The sequence below is a fragment of the Sorex fumeus genome, unplaced genomic scaffold (assembly GCF_029834395.1).
Source record: "Sorex fumeus unplaced genomic scaffold, SorFum_2.1 ptg000073l, whole genome shotgun sequence".
Lineage (NCBI taxonomy): Eukaryota > Metazoa > Chordata > Mammalia > Eulipotyphla > Soricidae > Sorex > Sorex fumeus.
In genome coordinates, this window is record NW_026606130.1 from 19,309,946 (window position 1) to 19,334,939 (window position 24,994).

At 40.2% G+C, this 24,994-nt stretch overlaps 1 protein-coding gene across 5 annotated transcripts in view; it reads left to right on the top strand.

Moving 5' to 3' along the window:
- Nucleotides 1-24,994, top strand: part of PHF8 (PHD finger protein 8) — a 166,738-nt gene that overhangs the window by 49,897 nt on the left and 91,847 nt on the right. For all 5 annotated transcript variants that reach the window (XM_056130102.1, XM_056130103.1, XM_056130104.1 and 2 more), the window contains 6 exons: nucleotides 3,829-3,989; nucleotides 4,613-4,754; nucleotides 7,435-7,621; nucleotides 14,571-14,733; nucleotides 23,467-23,554; nucleotides 23,873-23,979. In XM_056130102.1, the coding sequence (XP_055986077.1) occupies nucleotides 3,829-3,989; nucleotides 4,613-4,754; nucleotides 7,435-7,621; nucleotides 14,571-14,733; nucleotides 23,467-23,554; nucleotides 23,873-23,979 (848 nt within the window). The remainder of the gene's footprint in view (nucleotides 1-3,828; nucleotides 3,990-4,612; nucleotides 4,755-7,434; nucleotides 7,622-14,570; nucleotides 14,734-23,466; nucleotides 23,555-23,872; nucleotides 23,980-24,994) is intronic.

Sequence of the window (24,994 nt, forward strand, 5' to 3'; positions counted from 1 at the left end):
AAAAATTTGATTGTTCATGTTTAGCAATCAAAATTTTTAAAAATTTAAATTAAAAAATTTACTTAAATTAGAAATAACTTTTGTAATGAATTTACTAGAAATGAAGTTTTAAATTTATTTGGTCCATTTTAATTTTCCTGTGATTGAAATGTTATTTAAAATTATGTTTCTTCAGTGTAGCATTTTAATTTTGTTTATTTAAAAGCAGTGAGTCTCCTTTCTAGCTTAGACTCCTTAAATCCCTTCTCCAAAGTCAACTAATTTCTTCCTATTCTTTTTGGTTTTTGGGCAACACCTGGCTGTGCTCAGGGTATACTCCTGGCTCTGCACTCAGGGATTACTCCTGTTGGTGCTCAGGGGACCATATGTGGTGCCAGGGTGGAACTTGGGTTGGCTACATGTAAGGCAAGCATCCCACCCACAGTACTCTCCCTCGTCCAAAGTCAACTAATTTCTTGATAATTTTTCAGAAATAGTTTGTTTTTGAGGGTGTTAGGGGTTGGGCCACACCTGGACATTCTCTGGAGTTACTCCTGGGTCAGTGCTCAGGCGTCACTACTAGTGTTCAGCGAATAAATAGCCTCATGTAAGAGAAGTTTGTTAACCCCTGTACAATCTCTCTGTCCCCAGAAAGAGTTTTTTTTAAACATATAATCATGTGTGCATTGTATGAGTGTTCATCTTTTAAATTTGTCATCATTATTATTATTTTTTTCTTGAGGTTCTTCACAAGTTATGCTCAGAGGGCCTAGGGGCCACTCCTGGTGACACTTCGCTGTGCTATATATTTGCAAAAAACACTAAAATACTATATTGTTATGTCTTTTTTTTTTTTTTGCTTTTTTGGTCACACCTGGCAATGCACAGGGGTTACTCCTGGCTTTGCACTCAGGAATTACTCCAGGCGGTGCTCAGGAGACCATATGGGATGCTGGGAATCAAACCCAAGTTGGCCATGTGCAAGGCAAATGCCCTACCCGCTGTGCTATCCCCCAGCCCCTATATTGTTCTGTCTTACGTAAAAATATTTTTGTTCTTGTTTTCACCCAGTGGTACTCAGTGCTTGCTCTTATTCTATGCTCAGGGATAACTCCTGGCAGTGGTGCTGAAGTTGGAACTGGGGTTGGCCTCTAGCAAGGCCTTAACCTCTCTTTGGTTCCTGTTTTGCTTTTCCCTTCCTTCCCATTATTTTGTCTTTTAAAACCCAAATCTGTAACACTACATTCAGATTATCTTCATTCTTTTTCATGGCCGATTAGTGTTTCACTATATGAATATACAATTTATTTAATTGGTTCTCTCTTTAAGGTGGCTCTACTTTGCTATTAGAAAAAAAGTGCTGCAATGAACATTTTCTAAGTTTTTTGTTTGTTTCTTTGGGGTTTTTGGTTTTTGTTTGGGGGCTACACTGGGTGGCACTCAGGGCTTGCTCCTTACTCAGGGATCAATTCTGTTGGTCAGGGTACCATATATAATGCTGGGGACTGAACCCAGGCTGGCTGTGTTCAAGGCATACACCTTAACCTCTGTACTATCTATCTGGCACTATACTTTCAGTTTTTATTTATGGGGGTAAGTTTATATGTAGATTTACTCACTAAAAGAGAAACCGCTAGTCAGAAAGTATGTACTTAAAGCACATTCTTCTGAAACATTTGAAAAGTATTTATAAATATTGCCAATATTTTTCCAGGGGCCAGAGAACTGATACAGGGGTTAAAGATACTTGCTTCCTATGTTTAATCCCTGTGAATACATGTGGTCCAGTGAGCACAGAACTATGACTAGCTACTGAGTATTGCCCCAAACCCCAGAACTAACACGGCACACAACAAAACAAATTATTTTCAAAGTGGCCATACCTTTTAATACTTCCATTAGACAATATGTGAGGTGCTAAATATACCCTACTATCAAAATTATTTTGACATTTTTGATAAGACAAAAAATGGAATACTGGGGCTGGAGCAATAGCACAGTGGGTAGGGTATTTGCCTTGCACGCGGCCGACCCAGGTTCTATTCCCAGCATCCCATATGGTTTCCTGAGCACCACTGGGGGTAAGTCCTGAGTGCAGAGGCAGGAATAACTGTGCATCGCCAGTTGTGACCCAAAAAGCGCTAAAAAATGGAATACTGTTTCCACATATATTTCTTTTGTTATATATATTAAACATCTTAAAGTCATCTTTATATCTTTTTATGTTAACTGCTTATTATTGTTTCACAAATTTTCTTTTGAATTTATGGTTTGAGCCTCACCCAACAGAGCTTAGGGGATAGTCCTGACGTGGTGCTCAGGAATGGCTTCTAGCAGTGCTCAGGGTCCAGGTAGTGTTGGGAATAAAATCTTCAAATCTTCATGTGAAGCATACCCTCCATAAATGCTTTTTGTTTTTTGGATCATACCCGGCGATGCACAGGGGTTACTCCCGGCTCTGCACTCAGGAATTACTCCTGGCGGTGCTCAGAGGACCAAAATGGTTGCTGGGAATCGAACCTGGTCCGGCTGTGTGCAAGGCAAACGCCCTACCCGCTGTGTTATCGCTCCAGCCCCTCCATAGATGCTTTGATCTCCTTGATCCTTTGATAATTTTCCTATTGGATTACTATTTCTTTCTGTTTTATAATAGCTTTTCATGCAGAAATTTTTGTATTTTATAGCTAAATTACCATTTTAAATAACAACCAGGCCTTGTCTGTCTAATGCTGTGTCTACTGCTCTGTGACTTTATTTTTTCTAGTTTAATATTTGAGATGTCTATAATTATGTAGAGTGAGACTGACATTGAGTTCATTTTTTCCCAGATGTTTGTCCCAACATAACTTGTCATAGCTGTTTTGTGGCATGATTTGAAAAATCATGTGGATCACTGTGAGGAACACAATGTTCCCACACTCATCCCTTCACCAGTGTATATCTCCCACCACTTAGCATGACTTTTTTTTTGCTTTTTGGGTCAAACCCAGTGATGCACAGGGGTTACTCCTGGCTTTACACTCAAGAATTACCTCTGGTAGTGCTCAGGGGACCATATGGGATGCTGGGAATCAAACCCGGGTCGGTTGCATGCAAGGCAAACGCCCTACCCACTGTACTATCGCCCCAGCCCCTTAGCATGATTTTTTAAGGTAATTAATTTTGATTTTTGCAATACTGAGGCTTGAACACAAAGCATATACTTACCATTGAGCTAAATCCCAGCTCTCCAGCATGGTTTATTTTAACTTGTTTTTTAGGTAACTGAGTATGCATAACAAGTAAGTGGTTCCAATTTTTTAATTTTTTTGTCCTTTGGCTTTTTGGGTCATACCCAGTGATGCTCAGGGGTTACTCCTCTATACTCAGGGATCATTCCTGGCAAGGTTTGGGGGATCAAATAGGGTACCAGAGATCGAACGGGTCAGCCGCATTTAAGGCAAGTGCCTTACCCAATTACTATCTCTCCTGCCCCTAAACTTTTGTCTTTAGTTGCCAAAGTTTTAAATAGAATAATACTGATCTTGGTTACAGTCAATCAGATAAACTTGTTAGATATATCTTTTCTTCTTGGACAAGCTATTGATTACTTTCTTCCTTTATCATTCAGAAAGGAACACCAATTAACAGTCTTAGCTGCTAGGTTTAGTTCTTTACTTCTGCCGGTGATCTGGTCCTTGCGCTTGGAAAGGCCATTTCTTCCCTGGCAATTGTGGTTTATGCCATTAATTGTTAACCATATTAAGTTCCTTCTGGAAGACCCCACCCCTTTGGGTAAGTGTCTGCATCCAGTGAGACCTTCAGTGGACAGGACTTTGAGGCTCAGGCTTTGTCTCATGTGGCCCACAGCTCAGATGAAGTGATTTTGAAGCCCACTGGAAGTCAACTGACTGTGGAATTTCTTGAAGAAAATAGCTTCAGTGTGCCTATCTTAGTTTTGAAGAAGGATGGGTTGGGCATGACACTGCCTTCACCATCATTTACTGTGAGGGATGTGGAACACTATGTTGGTAAGTACCACTAAATCTTAATTGTGACATTGTTTATTCCTTTGAGACCTGTGATTCTTCCTCTCCAATCTACTTTTCCATTTTCTGTCTTGTCTCTTGTGAATCTGAGGTCACTCTTTGGCAAAATTAGAATCAAAATCCTGGTCTTCTCTTCCTTTTCCTTCTAAGAGACCACAAAACCTCAGACTGAGCCCTATTTTTTTGTTTTGTTTTTTGGGCCACATCTGGCAGTACTCAGGAGTTGCTCCTGGCTCTGCACTTAGGAGTTACTCCTGATGGTGCTCAGGGGATCATATGGGATTCCGGGAATCAAACCCTGGTTGACTATGTGCAAGACAAGCCTTCTACCTGCTGTACTATTGCTCCAGCCCTAGGCCCAATTTTTTTTTACCTGGGAAAAAATTCACCTAGATTGTGCTATAAATCCAGCTGAGAAACCTGGGTTGGGCACATTGGTCTGAGGTGATTGTGAGGAATTCCTACTCCCAGCTCCCAAACATGCACATACAAATACAGTGTCTGAGGACAGAAAATTTGAATGTTAAGTCCTTTGTAGGTACTGGTGAGTCTTTCTCTGTTTCCGAGACTTCCTGATACAGAACCTGTCTATCCTTTTACTTTAGGCTCTGACAAAGAAATTGATGTGATTGATGTGACCCGTCAGGCTGACTGTAAGATGAAGCTCGGTGATTTTGTGAAATACTATTACAGTGGAAAGAGGGAAAAAATTCTCAATGTCATTAGTTTGGAATTCTCTGATACCAGGTAGGAGGGTCTGCAGTAACTAAAAAGCATGATATATCTTTTTCTTTAATTTGGAGTAGCATTATGTAAGTTTCAAGTGTGTATCATTGAAAATTAAAATGTGATTATACTACATTAAGTTCACCACTAAAAGTACAATTCTGATCTTCACCATAGTATATTCTGTTTGTCCTAATTTTAACTAATTTCCTTTCGCCTTTCCTTCTAGTAACCACTTATAGTATAAAAATTTATTTCTGCTTTAGTTTACCTAGTTGATATTTCTATATTCCGCATGAGTGAAATCATTGTCTTCTTACTGACTTTGTTGTTTTTCTCTCTGACTTAACTTCACGAAGTATAATACTCTCTATATCGACCCATGGGCTGGAGCGATAGCACAGCGGTAGGGTGTTCACCTTACAAGCGGCCAACATGGCCGGCCCGAGTTCGATTCCTCCGCCCCTCTCGGAGAGCCCGGCAAGCTACCGAGAGTATTCGATATGCCAAACACAGTAACAACAAAGTCTCCAATGGAGACGTTACTGGGCCCGCTCGAGCAAATCGACGATCAACGGGAGGGCCTTTACCTTTACCTTATATCGATCCATGTCTCTGCAAATAGCAGGTTTTCCATCTTTTTTCATTATATATGTATATATATATATCACTATATAACTGTATCACTGTCATCCCGTTATTCATCAATTTGCTCGAGCGGGTGCCAATAATGTCTCCATTTGTCCCAGCCCTGAGATTTTAGTAGCCTCTCCTTACTCGTCCTTCCCAATGGTTCCTTATTGGAGGCTCTTTCAGGGTCAGGGAAATGAGACCCTTTATTGTTACTGTTTTTGGCATTTTGGATATGCCACGGGGAGCTTGCCAGGTTCTGCCATGCAGACGAGATACTCTCGATAGCTTGCCAGGTGCTCCGAGAGGGATGAAGAATATATTTTTAGGTATGCCAGTGGGCTAGACTATAAGAGATCTCACGGCTGCAAATGCAGCCACGTACTTCTGAGATCTTTGTTTTATAGTCTGGATCTTGGCCATTGATTGGATTACATGGCTCTGGGGGCAGTTTGTGGGTGTGGCTGCCAAGCTACTGGAAAATGGGGGATCTGGGTGGAGGAGGCCCAGTCCTAATCCAAGCAGGCTTGGAGATCTCAGCCCCGGGTCCCACATACCTGGGTTCTTCTGCCAGTTCCTTCATGTGTGCGGCTAGTCTGAGCATGTGGAGAGTGGCCTTGAGCATGGCTGTGGCTGGGTTCTGGAGGTTTTCGGCTGCCAGGGTTCTGCTTGGGGCGGGGAGGGAAACTCAACCCACCTCCCTCCAAGGGGCCCCAGTGAAGACAGCCTGGCGCGGCGGCACTCTCCACATGCTCGGATGAGCCTCACACATGAAGAAACCAGCAGAAGAACCCAGGTATGCGGAACCCGGGGCTGAGATCTCCAAGACTGCTCAGATCGGGACTGGGCCTCCTCCACCCAGATCCCCCATTTTCCAATAGCTTGGCAGTCACACTCACAAACAGCCCCCGCCATGCAATCCCATCAATGGCCAAGATCCAGAGACTATATACTTACACACACACACACACACACACATACACACACACACACACACACACACACACACACTTTCCATAACCTCATTTTGGGAATTGAATTTGTCAAAGTAAAAGGGTGTGTTTTCATTGGACATTATCTTATTTCTTTATGAGCACATATGAATAAGACAATTTAAGATTTCTTTTGCTCTTTCTGACATTTCACTGTTTATTCTACCTTGTCTTGATATTATTTCATCATGCACTGTTAAACAGAGGATGTTCAAAACTATTGTTTATATATACTCATTTCATCTTGAGAGACTTTTGTGGGGGGTTTTGGGCTGCATCTGGTGGAGCTCAGGGGTAAGTCCTAAATCTCAGCTCAGAAATTACTCCAGGGGCTCTGGGGACTGGGATGTTGGAGTTCAAGCCTAGGTTGGCCACATGCAAAGCAAGTACCCTGCTCGCCATACTAGTTTTCTGGGCCCTTGAAAGACTACTTGAAATAGTTTATAAAAGATGCAGAGAAAAATGAGAAAATTGGAATTTTTATGGAAAAACAAAGGTGAGAAAATAGGATATGTTTGATTTACAAGTTTTTATAGGACATATATGGAATATCTCTGCACACAAAATGCATGTATAGTCATTCATGTGCAGATACATGGTAGAAAAGAACTTCACTGAATTATCTGAAGGTCAGGACAGAGTGTAATGCACTATGTTTATAGTTTTATATACTGTAAAAAGAACCAGATATATTTTGAAGAAACACTTCTTCACCTAGAATTGAACTCTGATAAGTTTCTCTGAAGGTTCCTCATAAGAAAGACACTGATGTGGAGAGAGTACATACATAATAATAAATCAGTATTGTGGGAATGGGGAACCTAAGCAATTATGGGTGGAAATAATCACCTTCAAGTGGAGGAGACTGTGGAGTTAGAACCTGGGACTTCTGGAGATGAGAAGAATGAGGATGCTGACTAGACTTAGAAATAAACTCTATGTGACTTTGGGGATTCTGTGGGCATAAGTTATTCTTTGTCTTATCTGACTCTCACTGAGATGGGGGAGCACATTTTATTCATGTTTCAGCTTTCAAGTTCCAATTAACTGATACCTGCTCTATGCTACTTTCTTCCTAGGCTTTCTAATCTTGTGGAGACACCCAAGATTGTTCGGAAGCTTTCATGGGTGGAGAACTTGTGGCCAGAGGACTGTGTCTTTGAGAGGCCCAATGTACAGAAGTACTGTCTCATGAGTGTGCGAGATAGCTATACGGACTTTCACATTGACTTTGGTGGCACTTCTGTGTGGTACCATGTGCTCAAGGTGAGAATAGAGACTGCCAGAAATTGAGACTTCCTATTTGTCACAGCACAAAATAGGTGACTGAAGCCTTTCTCCCAAATTGGGTGACATTCTGTATATGTACTCTTTGCTGGGTATGCCATGTAATGTGTCTCTACAATTTTCATGCTTAACATTTTAAAAAGTAGTAACAACAGATACCTAAAGTTTTACCTTGCTGTCATCTTTTTAATTGAATCAACCTATACTCATATGCCCATATTTACTGCAGAAATGCCTGGTAACATTACTTTCCCTTACCCCAGCTTTATTAAAGTATCATTGCTAGAATATAAAATCTATTTTGAATGTATAGTTTTATGAGTCATATAGCTACCACATCAGTATAGAGCATATATATGAGAAGTGTTTTGCTTTTGGGCCACATCTGACTGTGCCCAGGGCTTATTCCTGGCTCTGTGCTCAGGGATCATTCCTGGCAATATTCATGAGACCATATGTGGTGCCAGTGATAGAAATCTGGTTAGCCACATGCAAGGTGAAGTTCCTTAACTGCTGTACTATTTGGCCCCATTTGGAGGATTTTTGATGATTGGAAAATTTTTCTTAAGTAATTTTGAGATCCATCACTGTTCATACTACTTGGTTATTAGAAATTCTAAGGAAAGAGCAAGAAAGTCTGGATGTGGCTTTTTCCCAAATGCTCATAAATCCTGAACTAGTTGTTTCTGTTGGTTTATCATGAAGTATATTTAAACGAAAGTGCTGTTATGCGAATTTTATTTTATTTTGTTTTGGGGCCATACCTGGAGATGCACGGGGGTTACTCATCGCTCTGCACTCAGGAATTACTCCTGGTGTTGCTCAGGGGACCCATATGGGGTGCCGGTGATTGAATCTAGGTTGCTTGCATGCAAGACAAGTGTCCTACCTTCTTTGCTATTTCTCCAACCCTGTTATCATGCAAATTTTAGACTTTAATTTTTAATTTATACTTTGGGGAGTTTCTAAGACTGATGAGGTTACCAGAGCTACGCATGAGATGCTTGGGAAGCCACGTAATGCTTGTGGTTGAATGTAGGGCCATGAGCAAGCCAGGCATGTACTCTAGTCCTTTGCGCAATGTTCCCGGCTCTTGTTTTAAATAACTTTTTGCATAGAAAAATTGCACAAATAATACAATTTTTGTGTGTTCTTCACATAGATTCCTAAATGTTACATTTTATTACATTTCCTTGTTCCTAAAGCAAATATCATAGAATGCTTTTACATATTTTTTTCTGAAATATTTGAATAGTTGCAGACTTTGCATTAAGTGTCCCTTTAGATTATATATTTTTGGTAAATAGTATATGTGTTATACATAGATAGGTTTATTTCTATATAGTTTTTTAAAAAATGCATTATTCACATGCTTTCCAAATAACCCTTTCCCCGCTTATACTGCACAAAAACGGAGTATAAGTCTTTCCAGTATTGCCTCAGACTTTCCAATGCAGCCAGGGCCAAGAAAGAACCCTATCTCAATATCTTTTTGTTTGTTTGTTTTGGGGCCACACCCTATAGTATTCAGGACATACTCCTGGCTCTATGCTCAGGGTTCACTCCTGGCAGTGCTCAGGGGACCTTATGGAGTGGTGGAGATTGAATCTAGGTTGGCCATGTGTGACTAAGTGCCAGACCACCACAAGGCAAACACTGTATCCTTCCCTTTGTCTTAAGCACCTAAAGAAATAACTTCCCTTCTTAGGTTCTGGGGGTTATTCATGCAGCATCATTCTTAGGACCAAAAGGGAATGGAGAGGAGAGGAAAACAACTATATACTGTGACATGGTTTTCAGATGAAAGTATCTAATGATTCCTAGGATAACTTCCAGAATATTTAGCGTGGGAATAAACAGGGTTATGTCCTGTTTGACTCTTCACATGCTTTCCAAATAACCTACGGTTTGAGAGTAGTTTGGAGATTAGGCTTGCAGAAATAGGGATAGCTAGGAGAAGATTATGCTGGCAATACAGCATTTCTACCTACTCACTGATATGTTAAATGGGGATAGGCATGGTTCTTAAAAAAACAGGGAAATAGCAGAGTGGGAAATGGGAATAATTAAGAAAATCACCTAAACAGAAGTACCAACAAAAACAATTTGTATTCACCACTTATGCTGAAAAGGTGTAATCTCCTGGATATCACTACCAAGCATCTCTCTTTCTCTCTTCCAGCTTTCAGTGGGGTGATATCTATTGTTTTCCCTTGCTATGATTTTTAGATTATTTAAGTAAACTGTGAAAATTAAATGTCGTTCCCAATGTTCTCCCTTCCGAAATCCAACATGCCATCTCGTCGGTAAAGAAACAAAGAGCACCTGGCCCAGACAAGATCAGACCTGAACACCTGAAAAACTTACCATCAGTACTCATCAATACATTGGCTCGACTCTTCACACGCTATCTGTCTGAATGCAAGGTTCCATCCCAATGGAAAACCAGCAGGACTGTACTACTATACAAGAAAGGAGACATCCACGACATTGGCAACTATCGCCCAATCTGCCTATTGTCTGTCATCTACAAACTATTCACTCGAGTCATCCTGAATAGGATTAGCAGAACACTAGATGAAGGACAACCATGTGAACAAGCTGGATTCCGAAAAGGATTCAGTACCATTGACCATATCCACACAATAACCAAGCTCATTGAGGTATCTCGGGAGTTCAAGATGCCGCTCTGTCTAATGTTCATTGATTTAAAGAAGGCCTTTGATTCTGTTGAGACGGAAGCGGTCATGGAAGCCCTAGCCAATCAGGGCGTACAAACTCAATACATCAGGATCCTTCGTGAGCTCTATTGCGGATTCACTACCAAGATCTCACCATTCTACAAAGAAGTAATCATCCATATCAAGAGAGGGGTTCGGCAGGGTGATACCATTTCACCAAAACTCTTCAGTGCCACCCTCGAGAACATCATGCGACGACTGGAATGGGAAAACATGGGAGTGAAGATAGATGGTCGGCAACTACACCACCTCCGCTTTGCTGATGACATCGTTCTAATAACACCAAACATCAGCCAAGCGACACAAATGCTGAACGACTTTGACCGTGAATGTGGAAAGGTCGGACTACAGCTGAATCTTACGAAGACAATGTTTATGAGAAACAGCCTTGTTCCTGACGCTCCATTCGCTCTCAACGGAACCACCATCTCCGAATGCAACAGCTATATATACGTAGGTCGAGAAATCAACATGATGAATGACCTGGCACCTGAGTTGGGCAGGAGGAAGAGAGCGGCTTGGAATGCCTTCAAGAGCATTGAAGAAATAACTAAAAGGACAAAGAACCTCCAGCTACGAGCACATCTCTTTGATTCCACTATTCTTCCTGCATTAACATATGCCTCAGAGACCTGGACCCTATGAAAACAGGATGAGAACGCTATTCGGGTCTCTCAAAGAGGAATGGAAAGAACTATGCTTGGAATATCACGATTCACTCAAATGAGAGATAGAATCTGGAGTTCTGATCTTCGTCAACGCTCAAGAATCAGGGACGCTGTCTCATTTGCCAAGACATCAAAAATCAGATGGGCTGGACACGTAATGAGGTTTACAGACAACTGCTGGACTAGAGCCATTACTGATTGGATTCCACGGGACATCAAAAGATCACGTGGACGCCCACCTATAAGATGGTCAGACTTCTTCGTCAAGACCCTAAATGATCGGTTTGAAGCTCTGCATGTTCCTAGAACGAACAGATACCATTGGGCTACGCTAGCACGCAACCGGGATGAATGGAGACGTTACTGGCACCCGCTCGAATAAATCGATGAATAACGGGGATTAAGTGATTAAGTGATTAAGTGAAAATTAAAAGGCACTGGAAGTAAAAGCAATTTCAGGAAGCGTTAGTTTTAGAGTTCTTCTGGAAGCACAAGGAGATGGGAGAGGGCTTCCATTCCTGACTCCTTTTGAGCCTGGAGATTTCAGTCACAAAATCTGCATCTATTTTTCATTGGATTCATTCTCTTGTGTGAGGGGCTGATCCCGAGCCTCTTAAGATTGGCCGTGAGCATTCTGGCAATTGGGTTCTGGAGGTATTTGGCTGCCTGGGCTCTGATGGGACAAGTGGTGGACACATTGGATGAAGTCAGCCTAGTACAGGGTGAGGAGTCATCTCTGCAGTGTTTTGCTCTCTTCGAGATTTATTTGTGAGTAAGCTCATTAATGGTCATGATCCAAAGACTCACAAATAAATCTTGGAAAAGAACAACATGCCGGAGATGCCTCTGAACCGCTGAATCATTGTCCAGGTAAAAATTTAACTCCAGCTCTATCACCCTATTTAAAATTTTAGAATTCCTAAAATCTCATATACTCTGGGCTGGGGCAATAGCACAGTGGGTAGGGCGTTTGCCTTGCATGCGGCCGACCCGGGTTCGATTCCTCTGCCCCTCTTGGAGAGCCTGGCAAGCTACTGAGAGTATCCCTCCTCCACAGCAGAGCCTGGCAAGCTCCCCGTGGCATATTCGATATGCCAAAGACAGTAACAACAAGTCTCACAATGGAGATGTTACAGGTTCCCGCTTGAGCAAATCGATGAACAATGGGAGGACAGTGCTACAGTGCTCATATACTCTACACAACTGGTATGCTAGGAGTAGTACACCGCATTGGATTGGGTGAAAAGTAGATCTTGAGATGTATATATATATATATATATATATATATATATATATATACTGTTTGACTCTTCACATGCTTCCTAAATAGCCTAGGGTTTGAGATTAGTTTGGAGATTAAGCATGCAGGGATAGGGATATCCAGGAGAAGATTATGCTGTCAATACAGCATTTCTACCTACTCAATGATATGATATTATATATGTATATATATACATATTTATATGTATATACACACATACATACGCACACAAAACTCAACCTGTACCATGTTAGTGATCTCTTATACAGGGGCTTAAATGGCTCCAAGGAGACTTGCAGTCATTTACTTGGAGTACTTTTACTTCAAAATAAGTGAAATGCATATACTTCAAAAATTATATTATAAGGAAGGTAATCTTAAAAAGACTTGCTCCTACAACCTGGACTTACCTGCAACAAGGGAGAGCTTAACAGCTTTGTAGGTTTCATTCTTCTGGCCACTGCTGAGGATAGCACAAAGCTTGGTCAAGATCAGCTTGACAGAATGGGACTAGGTGGTAAGGGGTGAGATCTGGCATTACTCAAATATTTATCATTTACTACTCACTACTCCCAAAGAGACACTCCTTTGAAGATATCTCACAGTAAAGAGCCTAATTAGAATAAATCCATGATAATGACAGAATTGCCAGTCAGGTAACAATTGGGGAGTATCAACAGAAGGGGAATATTTAACCAAAAAACTATCCGTAACAGGAAATACAGACATACGTCTGAATTACATATATTTTTTATTCTAGCCCAGTTGCTATTTTAACTCCAAACCACAATGTTTTACTTAGAATCTGTGGATTGAAAAATGAAAACAACACAAAAATCTAAGAGAATACTACTCAACTGACAAGGCAGAAGGCAAGGATTCCAGGAAGGAAGGAAGGAAGGAGGAATGAATAGTGTTATTAAATATGATCCAAGTGCAAATTCCCTTCTGGTAGGCCCCTGTGAAGTGACATGCTAATGGATGTTCTATACTGGCGCAAAACTAACTAATGTCACTCAACTCATCTTTGGCAGCTGCAATGATAAATGATGGGTTGTTAAAGTTTATTCTTCTAAAAGTCTGTGAATGGGGGAAGATTCTCAACTTAAATTAAGTATTCAACATATTTCTCAAAAGGAAATATTGTGCAGCAGTTGTAATGTAGGAGCAGAGTTACTCAGCCAGCTCTCTAACATTAGGCATACCCAGCAATTTCTCTGGTTTGAGTGATTTGGCCAGGAGTAAAAATTGTTCTTAGTTCTTCCTTGTCACCTTCACCTTGGGATTTATAGCTATACTGAACTCGGGGACCTGAACAGATGCTGCAGATCATTATATGGAAGTTTCCTCTTCTAGTACACAGAGCAGAACAGAAAACCTGGCTGTTTTTCCTGGTGTTTCTTGCCACCCCCCTTAGAAATCTGCTCTGGCCACTATCCAGTTTGTATTTCTTTAAAACAAGGTCATTATCTTTGATAATCATGGTACAGTTATCAAAATCAGGAAATAAACATTGATATACTACTATTACCTACTGTATAGAACTATTACCTACTGTATAAAGTTCCTCCACTTGTGCCGTAGATAAATGCATTGTTGTTGCTTTTCTGCATTATAATTTATAATGAAATATTAAAATAATCAAGCTGTGGATTGGAGATATTTTTATGCTAATTTTTTTTCCTGTTAAAATACTATCTGATGATTATCCAGGCAAAACTTAATTAGGAAATAAAATACTCTCCAAACAGAAAAATCACCTAACATCTAATCACCTAGAAGTTCTTGGGTGATTACTAAAGTTTTACTCTTTTTTTAGCTTGATTGCAGGTATGAGAAGAACACTTTCTGTAAGTGGCATTTAAAGGCAGTTTTAATTTTCTTAACAGTAATGTGGCCTTAAGTTGCGCTAGGACTGATAGTATTGATATACTCCTCTATAAAGGTAATTTTGAATTTTGGCATTGCTTTAAAAATGCATCGTACATTGCATTGTTTTACATTATTTGTCCTAATTTAAATAATTATATTTTAAATGTTTGAAACTCTTTTTGTCAATTTTATAATGCAGAATTCAGATTGATCTTTGGATGTTTTCTAAATTTAAATAAAAATGATTATTGTATGCTTTGAGAAAAGAATTTTGACATACTGTGCGGTTTTGAAGCATGGGGAAAGAGTAGCCTTTTGGAGATCTCCCGGAGGACTTTACTGGAAACTAGACATTTTTGTCTTCAACCTTTTTTGTTTGTTTTCAGGGGGAGAAGATCTTTTACCTGATCCGCCCAACAAATGCCAACCTGACCCTCTTTGAGTGCTGGAGCAGTTCCTCTAATCAGAATGAGATGTTCTTTGGGGACCAGGTGGACAAGTGCTACAAGTGTTCTGTGAAACAAGGACAAACACTTTTCATTCCTACAGGTCTTTTCTTGGGCCATTCTGGGAGGATTGATGGAGAGTGAGAGAAGGAGGGGAACTTGCAGCAGATCTAACCCCTACCCTTAAATGTAGGCTATCCCTGTCATATCAACTGAAGGCTCAGAATTGGCCTTCAAGAATCATTGTATGCCTAATGTATGCCTAACTCAACTATCAGTAACTTTGTAAATCATGGTTCTAATTAAGAAAATTCACATCATGGGGACTAGAGTGATTATACAGGCAGGTAGGACGTTTGCTCTTTCACGCAGCTGACCTGGGTTTAATCCCCAGCACCTCATATAGGCCTAGGAGCTTGCCAGGAGTGTTCCCTGAGCACAGAGCCAAAAAAAGAAAATTCACATCATGGCAACATAGTTTCTTGGTAAGGTTTCAGGTGGGGAATACAAGAAAGAGGTGGATGGACTCCTTTGCAGTGGCCTAATATTGACTTGGTTGACAAAGAACAAGATTCTTAGACCCTAGAGTCTAGGGACAATGACTGGAAGGCCAGTATTGTAGGCTGTAAATTATAATGGACTGGGGTTGGGGTGCAGCTTTTTGCCTTAAACAATGCATGCTTAAGTATTGCCCCTGGAATCATTGATTTATAGGTGTGGCATAGGATCTGAGTGTGTATGTGTGTTTGTATTTTGAAAAATTTCCCCCAGTTTTCTTCTTTAAGGAAAATTGGTTATCTTCACTATGTTTTTTAATGATCTTTACCATGAGCCTTTACTATGAGTCTTTAATAAAAATAGCATTTCTTTATGTTTATTTAGATTTTCCTTGATTTCTTAATTCCTTCACTTGAGAATTTATGTTAAACTTTCTCAAAATGTTTAATAGAATTCTTTAGTGCAATCATATAGACCTGAAATTTTCTTTTGGGGAGAAAGTTTTTAATTCGCATTTATTTTCCTTAAATTTTAATCTATTCAAATTGTCTGTTTTGTGTTGGATAAATTGTGATAGTTTGTGTGTCTTAAGGAATTGATTCATTTTTCTCTCAGTTGTCAAATTTATATGTATAGACTTGTTCATAGTATGTTCTATTCATCATTTTGATGTCTTCGAAGACTAGTGATATTCTCTCTTTCATTCCCAATATTTGTTATGCTTGTTCTCTTTCATTCTTTTGATGAATGTTTGTTTTTTTCAAACTTTTTTGCTTTTTTTAAATCACCATGAGATACACAGTTACAAAGTTGTTTATGATTGAGTTTTAATTATACTATGTTCTAATACCCTTTCTTTCACCAATGTACATTTCCCGTCACCAATGTCCCCAGTTTCCCTCCCATCCTCCATCCCCTGGCCTGCCTCTGTGGCAGACACTTTCTTTCTCTCCCTTTATTCCCCTTTTCCCTTTTTAGGCACCTTACTGAAAGGTTATCTTTACCAGAAAAGCTATTTGTTTTACTGATTTTCTCTTTTTCCATTTTCAATTTCATTAATTTCTTAACCCGCTTTGTGTTTATTTTTTCTCCTTTTTCCAGTTTTGAGATGTCTTCTGATATGTTAAATATTTTTTAAATGTATTTAAAAATGTTCTGTCAGAAGTTTAGATATAATTTATATGCTATAATACTTAATCATAGTAAAGCATGTAGTTATTTAAAAAAATTTTATGCAGCTATATTTGATACCAGAAAGAAATTTTTAATATATATATTAAAAAGGTAAAGGCCCTCCCGTTGATCGTCGATTTGCTCGAGCGGGCCCAGTAACGTCTCCATTGGAGACTTTGTTGTTACTGTGTTTGGCATATCGAATACTCTCGGTAGCTTGCCGGGCTCTCTGAGAGGAGCGGAGGAATCGAACTCGGGTCGGCCATACTGGCCGCTTGTACGGCGAACGCCCTACTGCTGTGCTATCGCTCTAGCCCTAATATATATATATATATATTAAATATATTTAATACCAGAAAGAATTTTTTTTGAGTTACACTCAGTGATGCTCAGGGCTTACTCCTGGCTCTACACTCAGGGATCACTCCTGGTGGGACTTGGGGTACGATATGGGGTGCCAGGATTCAAACCCAGGTTGGGTTCAAGTGCCTTAGCTGCTGTACTATCTTTTTAGCCCCCTACTAGAAAATTTGAATTGCTTCATAATGGAACCCTGCACCCATTAGCAATCATTCTTTAGTCCTCATTTTTTTAGCCCCTGTCAGCCACTTTTATATTTTTGTTGTATTTGGAATTTGCCTGTTCTGAATATTTCATATAAATTGAATCATGAAATATCTAATTTATTTTTGGTATCTGACTTCTTTTAGTGAGAATATGTTAGAGATTATTCAGGGCTAGAGTTGATAGTACAGTGGATAGAGAGTGTGCTTTGGTCACAACTAAACCAGGTTTAATCTCTGACAACGTATATGGTTCCCAGGAGTGATCCCTGAGCACGGACCCAGACGTAAGCCCTGAGCACAGGCAGGTGTTACCCCCCCAAAAGCAAACAGAAGAACTATTCAGTGTTACAGCATTTATCATAATTATTTTTCAAAGGGGGCTGGAGCGATAGCACAGCGGGTAGGGCGTTCGCCTTACAAGCGGCCAACATGGCCGACCCGAGTTCGATTCCTCCGCCCCTCTCGGAGAGCCCGGCAAGCTACCGAGAGTATTCGATATGCCAGACACAGTAACAACAAAGTCTCCAATGGAGACGTTACTGGGCCCGCTCGAGCAAATCGACGATCAACGGGAGGGCCTTTACCTTACCTTACCTTATTTTTCAAAGATGAATTTTTTATCTCGATGTACCATGTTTATCTATTCTACATTTATAGATATTTGAGGTTTTCACTTTTTGGCTATTCATAATGCTATAAATATTCATGCATAGATTATTGTATGTGAATTTTTTGTTTTTATATTTGGACCACACCCAGTGGTCCTCAGGACTATTGTCAGCTCTCTACTCAATGTTCAAAGGTAACTCCTGGAGGAGTTCAAGGAACCATATGTTATGCTGGGGATCAAAAGTGGAATTCCTGCATGCAAAACATATTTTCTGTCCTACTGAGCTATCTCTACAGCCCTTTTTTTCAGTTTTCTTGGCAGTTTGTTTAGTAGAGGAATTGTTGAGTCACATTTAACTTCCGAAGAGCTTGCTATATTGTCCTAAAGCAGCTGCACCATTTTACACTTCCACCAACAATTTATGAAGATATCAATTTTCCATATCTTCCCCAACACTGGTTCTTATCTGTCTTTATTATTATTAGCCATTCTGGTTGGTATAAGAAGTATTATTGACATTTTAATTTGTGTTTCCCTAATGACTATTGATGATGAGCATCTTTCCATGTGCTTATTGAACATCTATATATCACTCTTGGAAAAATGTTTGTGTAAAATCTTTTTAAATTTTTTAATTGGGTAATTTGTAATATTTTTAATTGTAAGAAATATTTATCTGTTTTTGATTATTATCAATTATTATCAAAATTATCTTTTATCCAGTTTAATGATTTACAAATATATTTCTGCTTATGGAAGTTGTCAATTCACTCTTTTGAAAATATCTTATGAAATGTAAATATTACAAATTTTCATGTTCAGTTCATTTTTTCCTGTTCTTTGGGATATAGCCATAGTGGTCAGAGCTTACTTCTGGCTCTGTGCTTAGGAATCGCTCCTGACAGGGCTCAGAAGATCACCTGGGATGTCAGCGATCAAACTAGCGTCTGCTATATGCAAGGCAAAAGCCCTACCTGCTTCATTACCACTCTGGCTTACTTTATTTTTTTTGCTTGGTTTTTAGTATCATATCTAAAAGACTATTGACTAATTCAAGAGCATGGATATTTGTATGTTTTCTAGGAGTTTTTCTAGTTTTTATTCTTATATTTAGGTCTTTCATCATTTTAAGTTAATTTTATTTTGTTTTAGGGCCATACCCGTGCACAGGGCTTATTTCTGATTTTGTGCCCAGGGCACAAAATTACCCCTGGTAATTCTTTTTTCCCCCCTTTTTAAAAATATTTTTTAGTGAATCACCGTGAGCTATTGTTACAAAGCTTCCATAATTGAGTTTCAGTCATATAATGATCGGGCACGTATCCCTCCACCAGTGTACATTTTCACCACCAGTGTCTCCAGTATCCCTTCCACCATTCCACCACACCCCACCTCCTGCCTCTGTGGCAGACAATTTCTTTTTACTCTCTCTTTACTTTTGGGCATTATGGTTTGCAATACAGATACTGAGAGGCCATCATGTTTGGTCCTTTATCTACTTTCCCATACATCTCCCACCCAAAGTGATCCCTCCAGTCATCTAAGTCCTGATAGTTCTTAGGGGACCATATGGAGTGCTGGGGATTGAATTTGGGTTAGCTTATTCAAGCCAAGCTCCCTATTCACTGTACTATCTCTGACCCTTCAAATTCTACAACTGAAGTAAAATTCCAAGTTAATTATTTATTTTTGTTTTGTGTGCCATATCCAGGGCTGGAGCGATAGCACAGCATGTAGGGCGTTTGTTTGTCTTGCATGCGGCCGACCTGGCTGATCGGAGTTCGATTGCTCCACCCCTCTAGGAGAGCCTGGCAAGCTACCGAGAGTATCTCGCCTGCACGGCAAAGCCTGGCAAGCTACCCATGATGTATCTGATATGCCAAACACAGAAACAACAGGTCTCACAATGGAGACATTACTGGTGCCCGCTCGACCAAATTGATGAACAGTGGGAGGATAGTGCTCATGCTAGTGCATATCCAGCTGTGCTCAGGGCTTACTCCTGGCTCTGCGCTCAGTGATAATTCCTGTCAGGGTTTTGGGAACCATATGCGCTGCCGGAGATTGAACTCTCAGCTGATAAATCAAAAAAGATATAAAAGACAATTCAGATAGAAAAGTATAAGCACATCATGACTATGTGAAGAAGTTTATGGATATTGGAACCTAAAGTTTAAAGACTGGTAGCAGAAAAAGTGGGCAGGCTAAACTTACCTTAGAGATAGCTTTGATTTATGTGGTTTATATTGATTAATAATCATAAATTAGTACTGAGAAAAATTTTAACTAGTGAGAAATAAAAATAAACCTAATATATTTAACATAGCACAGCGGCAAGGCGTTTGCTTTGTGCGCAGCCAGCCCGGCTGAGCCAGGTTCGATTCCTCTGCCCCTCTCAGAGAGCCTGGCAAGCTACCAAGGGTATATTCAATATGCCAAACACAGTAACAACAAGTCTCAAAATGGAGACATTACTGGGCCTGCTTGAGCAAATCGATTTAACATAAACAATAAAAATTTATTCCCCTTTTCTCCCTTTTTAGTTTTTGTTGTTTTGATGACCAGAGATCACACACTTCATTGCTATATTTATTCACTTGATTGTGGTGTTTGTACACTTGAACTTGATTGTGATAATCACATGCTTCATATGGTGCTTTAACATGTATGTGCCATGGTTTGCACTTCTTAGTTTTGGTGCTTACACACATTTTGGTTGCAGTGCTTTCCAGGGGGTCACATATGTGGTTGTGATATTAATACACTAGTTGTGGTGCTTGCTTTGGTTTGAATACTTATGTTGATGCACACTTTAGTTGTGGCACTTGCTGTAGTTCTCATACTTAAGTACACCAGAAATCATATACTTTGTTATGCTTGAGTTCCCAAATGGCAGTACTGCTGGAATTGTGCTCGGTGCATATGGGGCAGTGCCAGGAATCATGGCCTTATCCTTGCAAGGCAGGCACTTTGCCACTGAGCTATCCCTGGGGCTTTTTAGCAATTTTTTATAAAAAATAGCAATTTTCAAACCAAGAAGATTTAATGATGTGAGTGACATTAGATGTTTATGGTAAATATTTAAATGTGTAGGTTAAATGACTGAATTTTCAAATCTTCATCTGTATATTGTGCTTACATATCATATAACCTCTGGAAAACAGTACATACTCATGAGACAGTAAGGGTAAAAAGCACAATTAACATTTTAGTATTACTGTGAACATAATTTTACTTTGTACATGCTCTGAAAGAATATCAAGGAGCCCACAATTCTCTGGACAACACCATGAGAACTGGTATAAATTGAACATTTAGAACATGATAAGAGATTCTAATTGCTGATAATATGAGAGATGATGAAGGATCTGAACTAAGCACTTGTAAGATATATGAATGGATGGAGAAGATGCTCTGAGCATGAGACTTAAGAAGAAAAATCGAGGGACTAGAGAGATAACGGAGTTTTGGTTAGGCTAGATTTTGAGCCTCATAGTACAGCAGGTAAGGCTTGCCTTGCACACAACTGACTCAAGTTTGATCCCTTACACTGTGTACTCACCATCCTCTGAGCCTAGCTAGGGGTGATCCCTGAGCACAGCTGGCTGTGCCTCCAAAAACAGGAGAAAAGAAAAATCAAAAGGTTCCAGAAAGAGGCAGAAGGGAGTATTTGAGTTCCAGCTAGATATGTATTTCACCACTGAACCTGTGAAAACAGTATTCCTCTAGAAAAAGGCAGCATTTTAGCATAGGTTTATCTAACACAAATCTCTTTGTTTTACCCAAGGCAGAGTTAGGAATAATTTCACCAAGAGGAGCTCTTCTTAGAGGCAAGAGAGGGGACATTTAAGGCCACAGAGTGTTGTTGTTGTAGTTGTTGTTGTTGTTGTTGTTGTTGTTGTTGTTGTTGTTGTTCTTCTTCTTCTTCTTCTTCTTCTTCTTCTTCTTCTTCTTCTTCTTCTTCTTCTTCTTCTTCTTCTTCTTCTTCTTTTTCTTCTCCTTCTTCTTCTCCTTCTCCTCCTCCTCCTTCCTCCTCCTTCCTCTTCCTTCCTCCTCCTTCCTCCCCCTCCCCCTCCCCCTCCTCCTTTCCTTCCTTCTCTCCCTCCTCCTCCTCCTCCTCCTCCTCCTCTTTCTTCTTCTTCAACTTCTTCATTATTATTTGGGCTGGAGCGATAGCACAGCAGATAGGGCATTTGCCTTGCACACGGCCAACCCAGGATCAATTCCTCTGCCCCTCTTGGAGAGCCCAGCAAGCTACCGAGAGTATCCTACCCACACTGCAGAGCCTGGCAAGCTCCCCATGGCGTATTTGATATGTCAAAAACAGTAACAACAATTCTCACAGTGGAGACGTTACTGGTGCCCACTTGAGCAAATTGATGAACAATGGGAAAACAGTGCTACAGTGCTCCTATTTTCATAAAATTGTTCATAATCATTGATTACATTCAATATTTCAGCACCAGTCCCATCACCATTACACTTTCCCACTACTATTATTTCGAAGTTTCCCACCACCACTCTAGCTGACCCCACAGGCAGATGCTAATTTATTTTGTATTGCTTGTTATGAGTAGTATAAGATGTGTATAAAGGTCCATCTCACAGTGATTCAACAAAAAAGCAAAAACAAATAGTGTGAGATATTGCATGGCTGCTTTTGTGGCCACGTGCTCCTGGGATTGTAAAAATTTAAATAATTTGGGTTTGGAGCCATCCCTGCAGTGAGCTGCTCAGTTCCAAGATTCATTTGTGAATCTCTAGATCATGGCCAGTAATGTGCTTAAATGGCACCCAGAGGCAGTTCATTGGCAAGATAGCCATGACCCCAGAAGGGCAGAGAGATTGGAGGGAACGACCCAGTCCTGACCCTGTGAGGCTTGGCGTTTTCAGTCACTGGTCTCACATGGCTGGGTTTTTCAGCCTATTTAGTCTCTTGCGTGGGGGGCTCAGGACAAGTTTGTGAAGATTTGCTGTGAGGGTGGTGGCAATTGGTTTCTGGAGGTTTCAGGCTGCCGGGGTTCATCTGTTGCAGGCAGAGAGAGAAAATGCCTGCTCCCATCTGAGATTCCCCTGTATAATCAGCCCAGCGCATTGTCTGGAGCCATCCCTGCAGTCAGCTTCTCAGTTCCAAGATTCATTTGTGAGTCCAACAGAGAGGTTTTAAAGTGAGAAAACAGAAGTAGGAGTTTTTTTTGTTTGGTTTTGGGTTTTGGGCACCCAGTAATGCTCTGAGGGTACTCCTGGCTCTGAACTCAGGAATCACTCCTGGAAGGGCTCGGGACCATATGGAATGCTGGGGATAGAACTTGGTTTGGACTTGTACAAGGAAAGTGCCCTATTCACTGTGATATTGCTCTGGTCCAAGATATAGGAGTTTCTTTTTTCTTTTGTCTTTTTGGGTCATATACAGCCATAACTGATTAGCAGTTACTCCTGACTCTCCACTCGGGAATCACTCCTAGTGGGGCTCGAGGTACCCTATGGGATACCAGGGATCAAACCCAGGTTGACTGCATGCAAGACAAATGCCATACCTGCTGAACTATCACCCTGGCTTAAGAAATAGGAGATTTTCTTTTTCTTTTTCTTTTCTTTTTCTTTTTGCTTTTTGGGTCATACCCAGCGATGCTCAGGAGTTGCTTCTGGCTCTGCACTCAGGAATTACTCCTGGCAATGCTTGGGGGACCATTATGGGATACTGGGGATTGAACCCGTGTCGGCTATGTGCAAGGCAAATGCCCTACCCGCTGTACTATCACCCCATCCCTGAAATAGGAGTTTCTTAACACCGTATGTTGATTCAGCTCGAAGTTATAATGATGACAGACTTGGCCAGGAGAATTGTTGGAATAGTGGAGGAACAGGATGTGTTGAGTCACTACCACACTTGCTGCATGAGGCAGTTGAGTATTTGTTAAGCAGGCAGTGGAGTACACAGAGCAGAAAGGCTCTTTGTCAACTACGTTTTTATCTTGTTACTCTGCAGGATGGATCCATGCTGTTCTGACACCTGTTGACTGCCTTGCATTTGGAGGGAATTTTCTACACAGCCTTAACATTGAAATGCAGCTCAAGTGAGTCTTGAAACTGCAGTGATCCTGACTTGACCATTCTCATCTGCTATAATTCTTGGGTTGTCCCCTGTAGTGAGGAGTGTATTATACAAGATGCAAGCTGACTAGAAGTGAAGGGATATTGGTTCATTCTTAGGATAAATACTTCATTCTCCATACCATTTGAACTCAAGATTCCTAACCCATAAAGTAGGATTTTACAGAGTATATGTAATAAGAGGTAATGGATAGAAAGCTTCCAAAAAATACTTGATGTTTAGCTAGGTGTTTAGTTAACAGCAGCCTTGTTATTGTTTTTAATGTGTCTAATTCCTTCAGAGCCTATGAGATTGAGAAGCGGCTGAGCACAGCAGACCTCTTTAAATTCCCCAACTTTGAGACCATTTGTTGGTATGTGGGAAAGCACATCCTGGACATCTTTCGAGGTATAGTATCATTTTCCAACTTTCCCTTTTGTCCTATTCCAGTGTGTACATATGTGTGTTTATGAGGCTATCTCCTAAATCAAATTACAGTACTACTCCATCACCCCAAAGTGACCCTTTTACAATCTTATTCCCTCTCTTTCCCTGCACTATTAATAATGAAAATAATTCATCTGTTCTTTCTTATAATTTTATCACTTCAGAAATTCTATAAAGTGTAATAATATGATCTTTTGAGATTGACTTTTTACTAAAATATAATGTAACACAAAGGGCATGGATTTTGATGAATTTATTTAGGAAAAATGACAGAGATTATTGGATCACAGTGAAATTATCCCTCCTTCCTGTTAATTAGGGTAATAAACTGAGTCTGGATAGTCTGGATAGAGTTTCCTGGCTATTCGCATAGGGACAGGTCCAGTCTGGATTGCCCTGGCACCATTGTGTTGGTTCCTGGTTATCACTAATACGCCCTTTCTTCTTTCCTTTCTGCTCTGAAATATAGTTTCTCTCTAATTTAAGATTCTTCTTTGTCTTGCCTAAGGGTGGAATCTGTATCTCAAAATTACAAAGACCTTCCAAGGCTAATGAATACAGTCTCCTACCCAACACCTCAAGTGCTTATTCTGTCATCTAGAAAGATTGTCACTAAAGTGTTCGGCGACAGAGTGACTATCTGTTCATTACCTGTTATGAATAGTTCAATAGAATATTCTTTATTGAGTCAAAAGCTGACTGTTATAAACTTGTCCTGGAGTAACCCAGAACAGCTAATCTTTCCTTTGCACTAATTGCCCTTTAGATTCACAAAAGCGGCAGTCATGGTTCTTTTAGTCACATTTTGAGCCCAAGAGGAAGAGTAGAGCAGTAGAAAGAGAACGGGCCTTGGATTCAAAAGTCTTTCATAGTTTCCAGTCTTTCCTTTGGCACATCTTAGCTATGTTTCCTTAGTAAAGTCTTTTTGTCTCTTTGAGCCTCAAGGTAAGTAATGCAGAGTAATGCCTAGTGAACA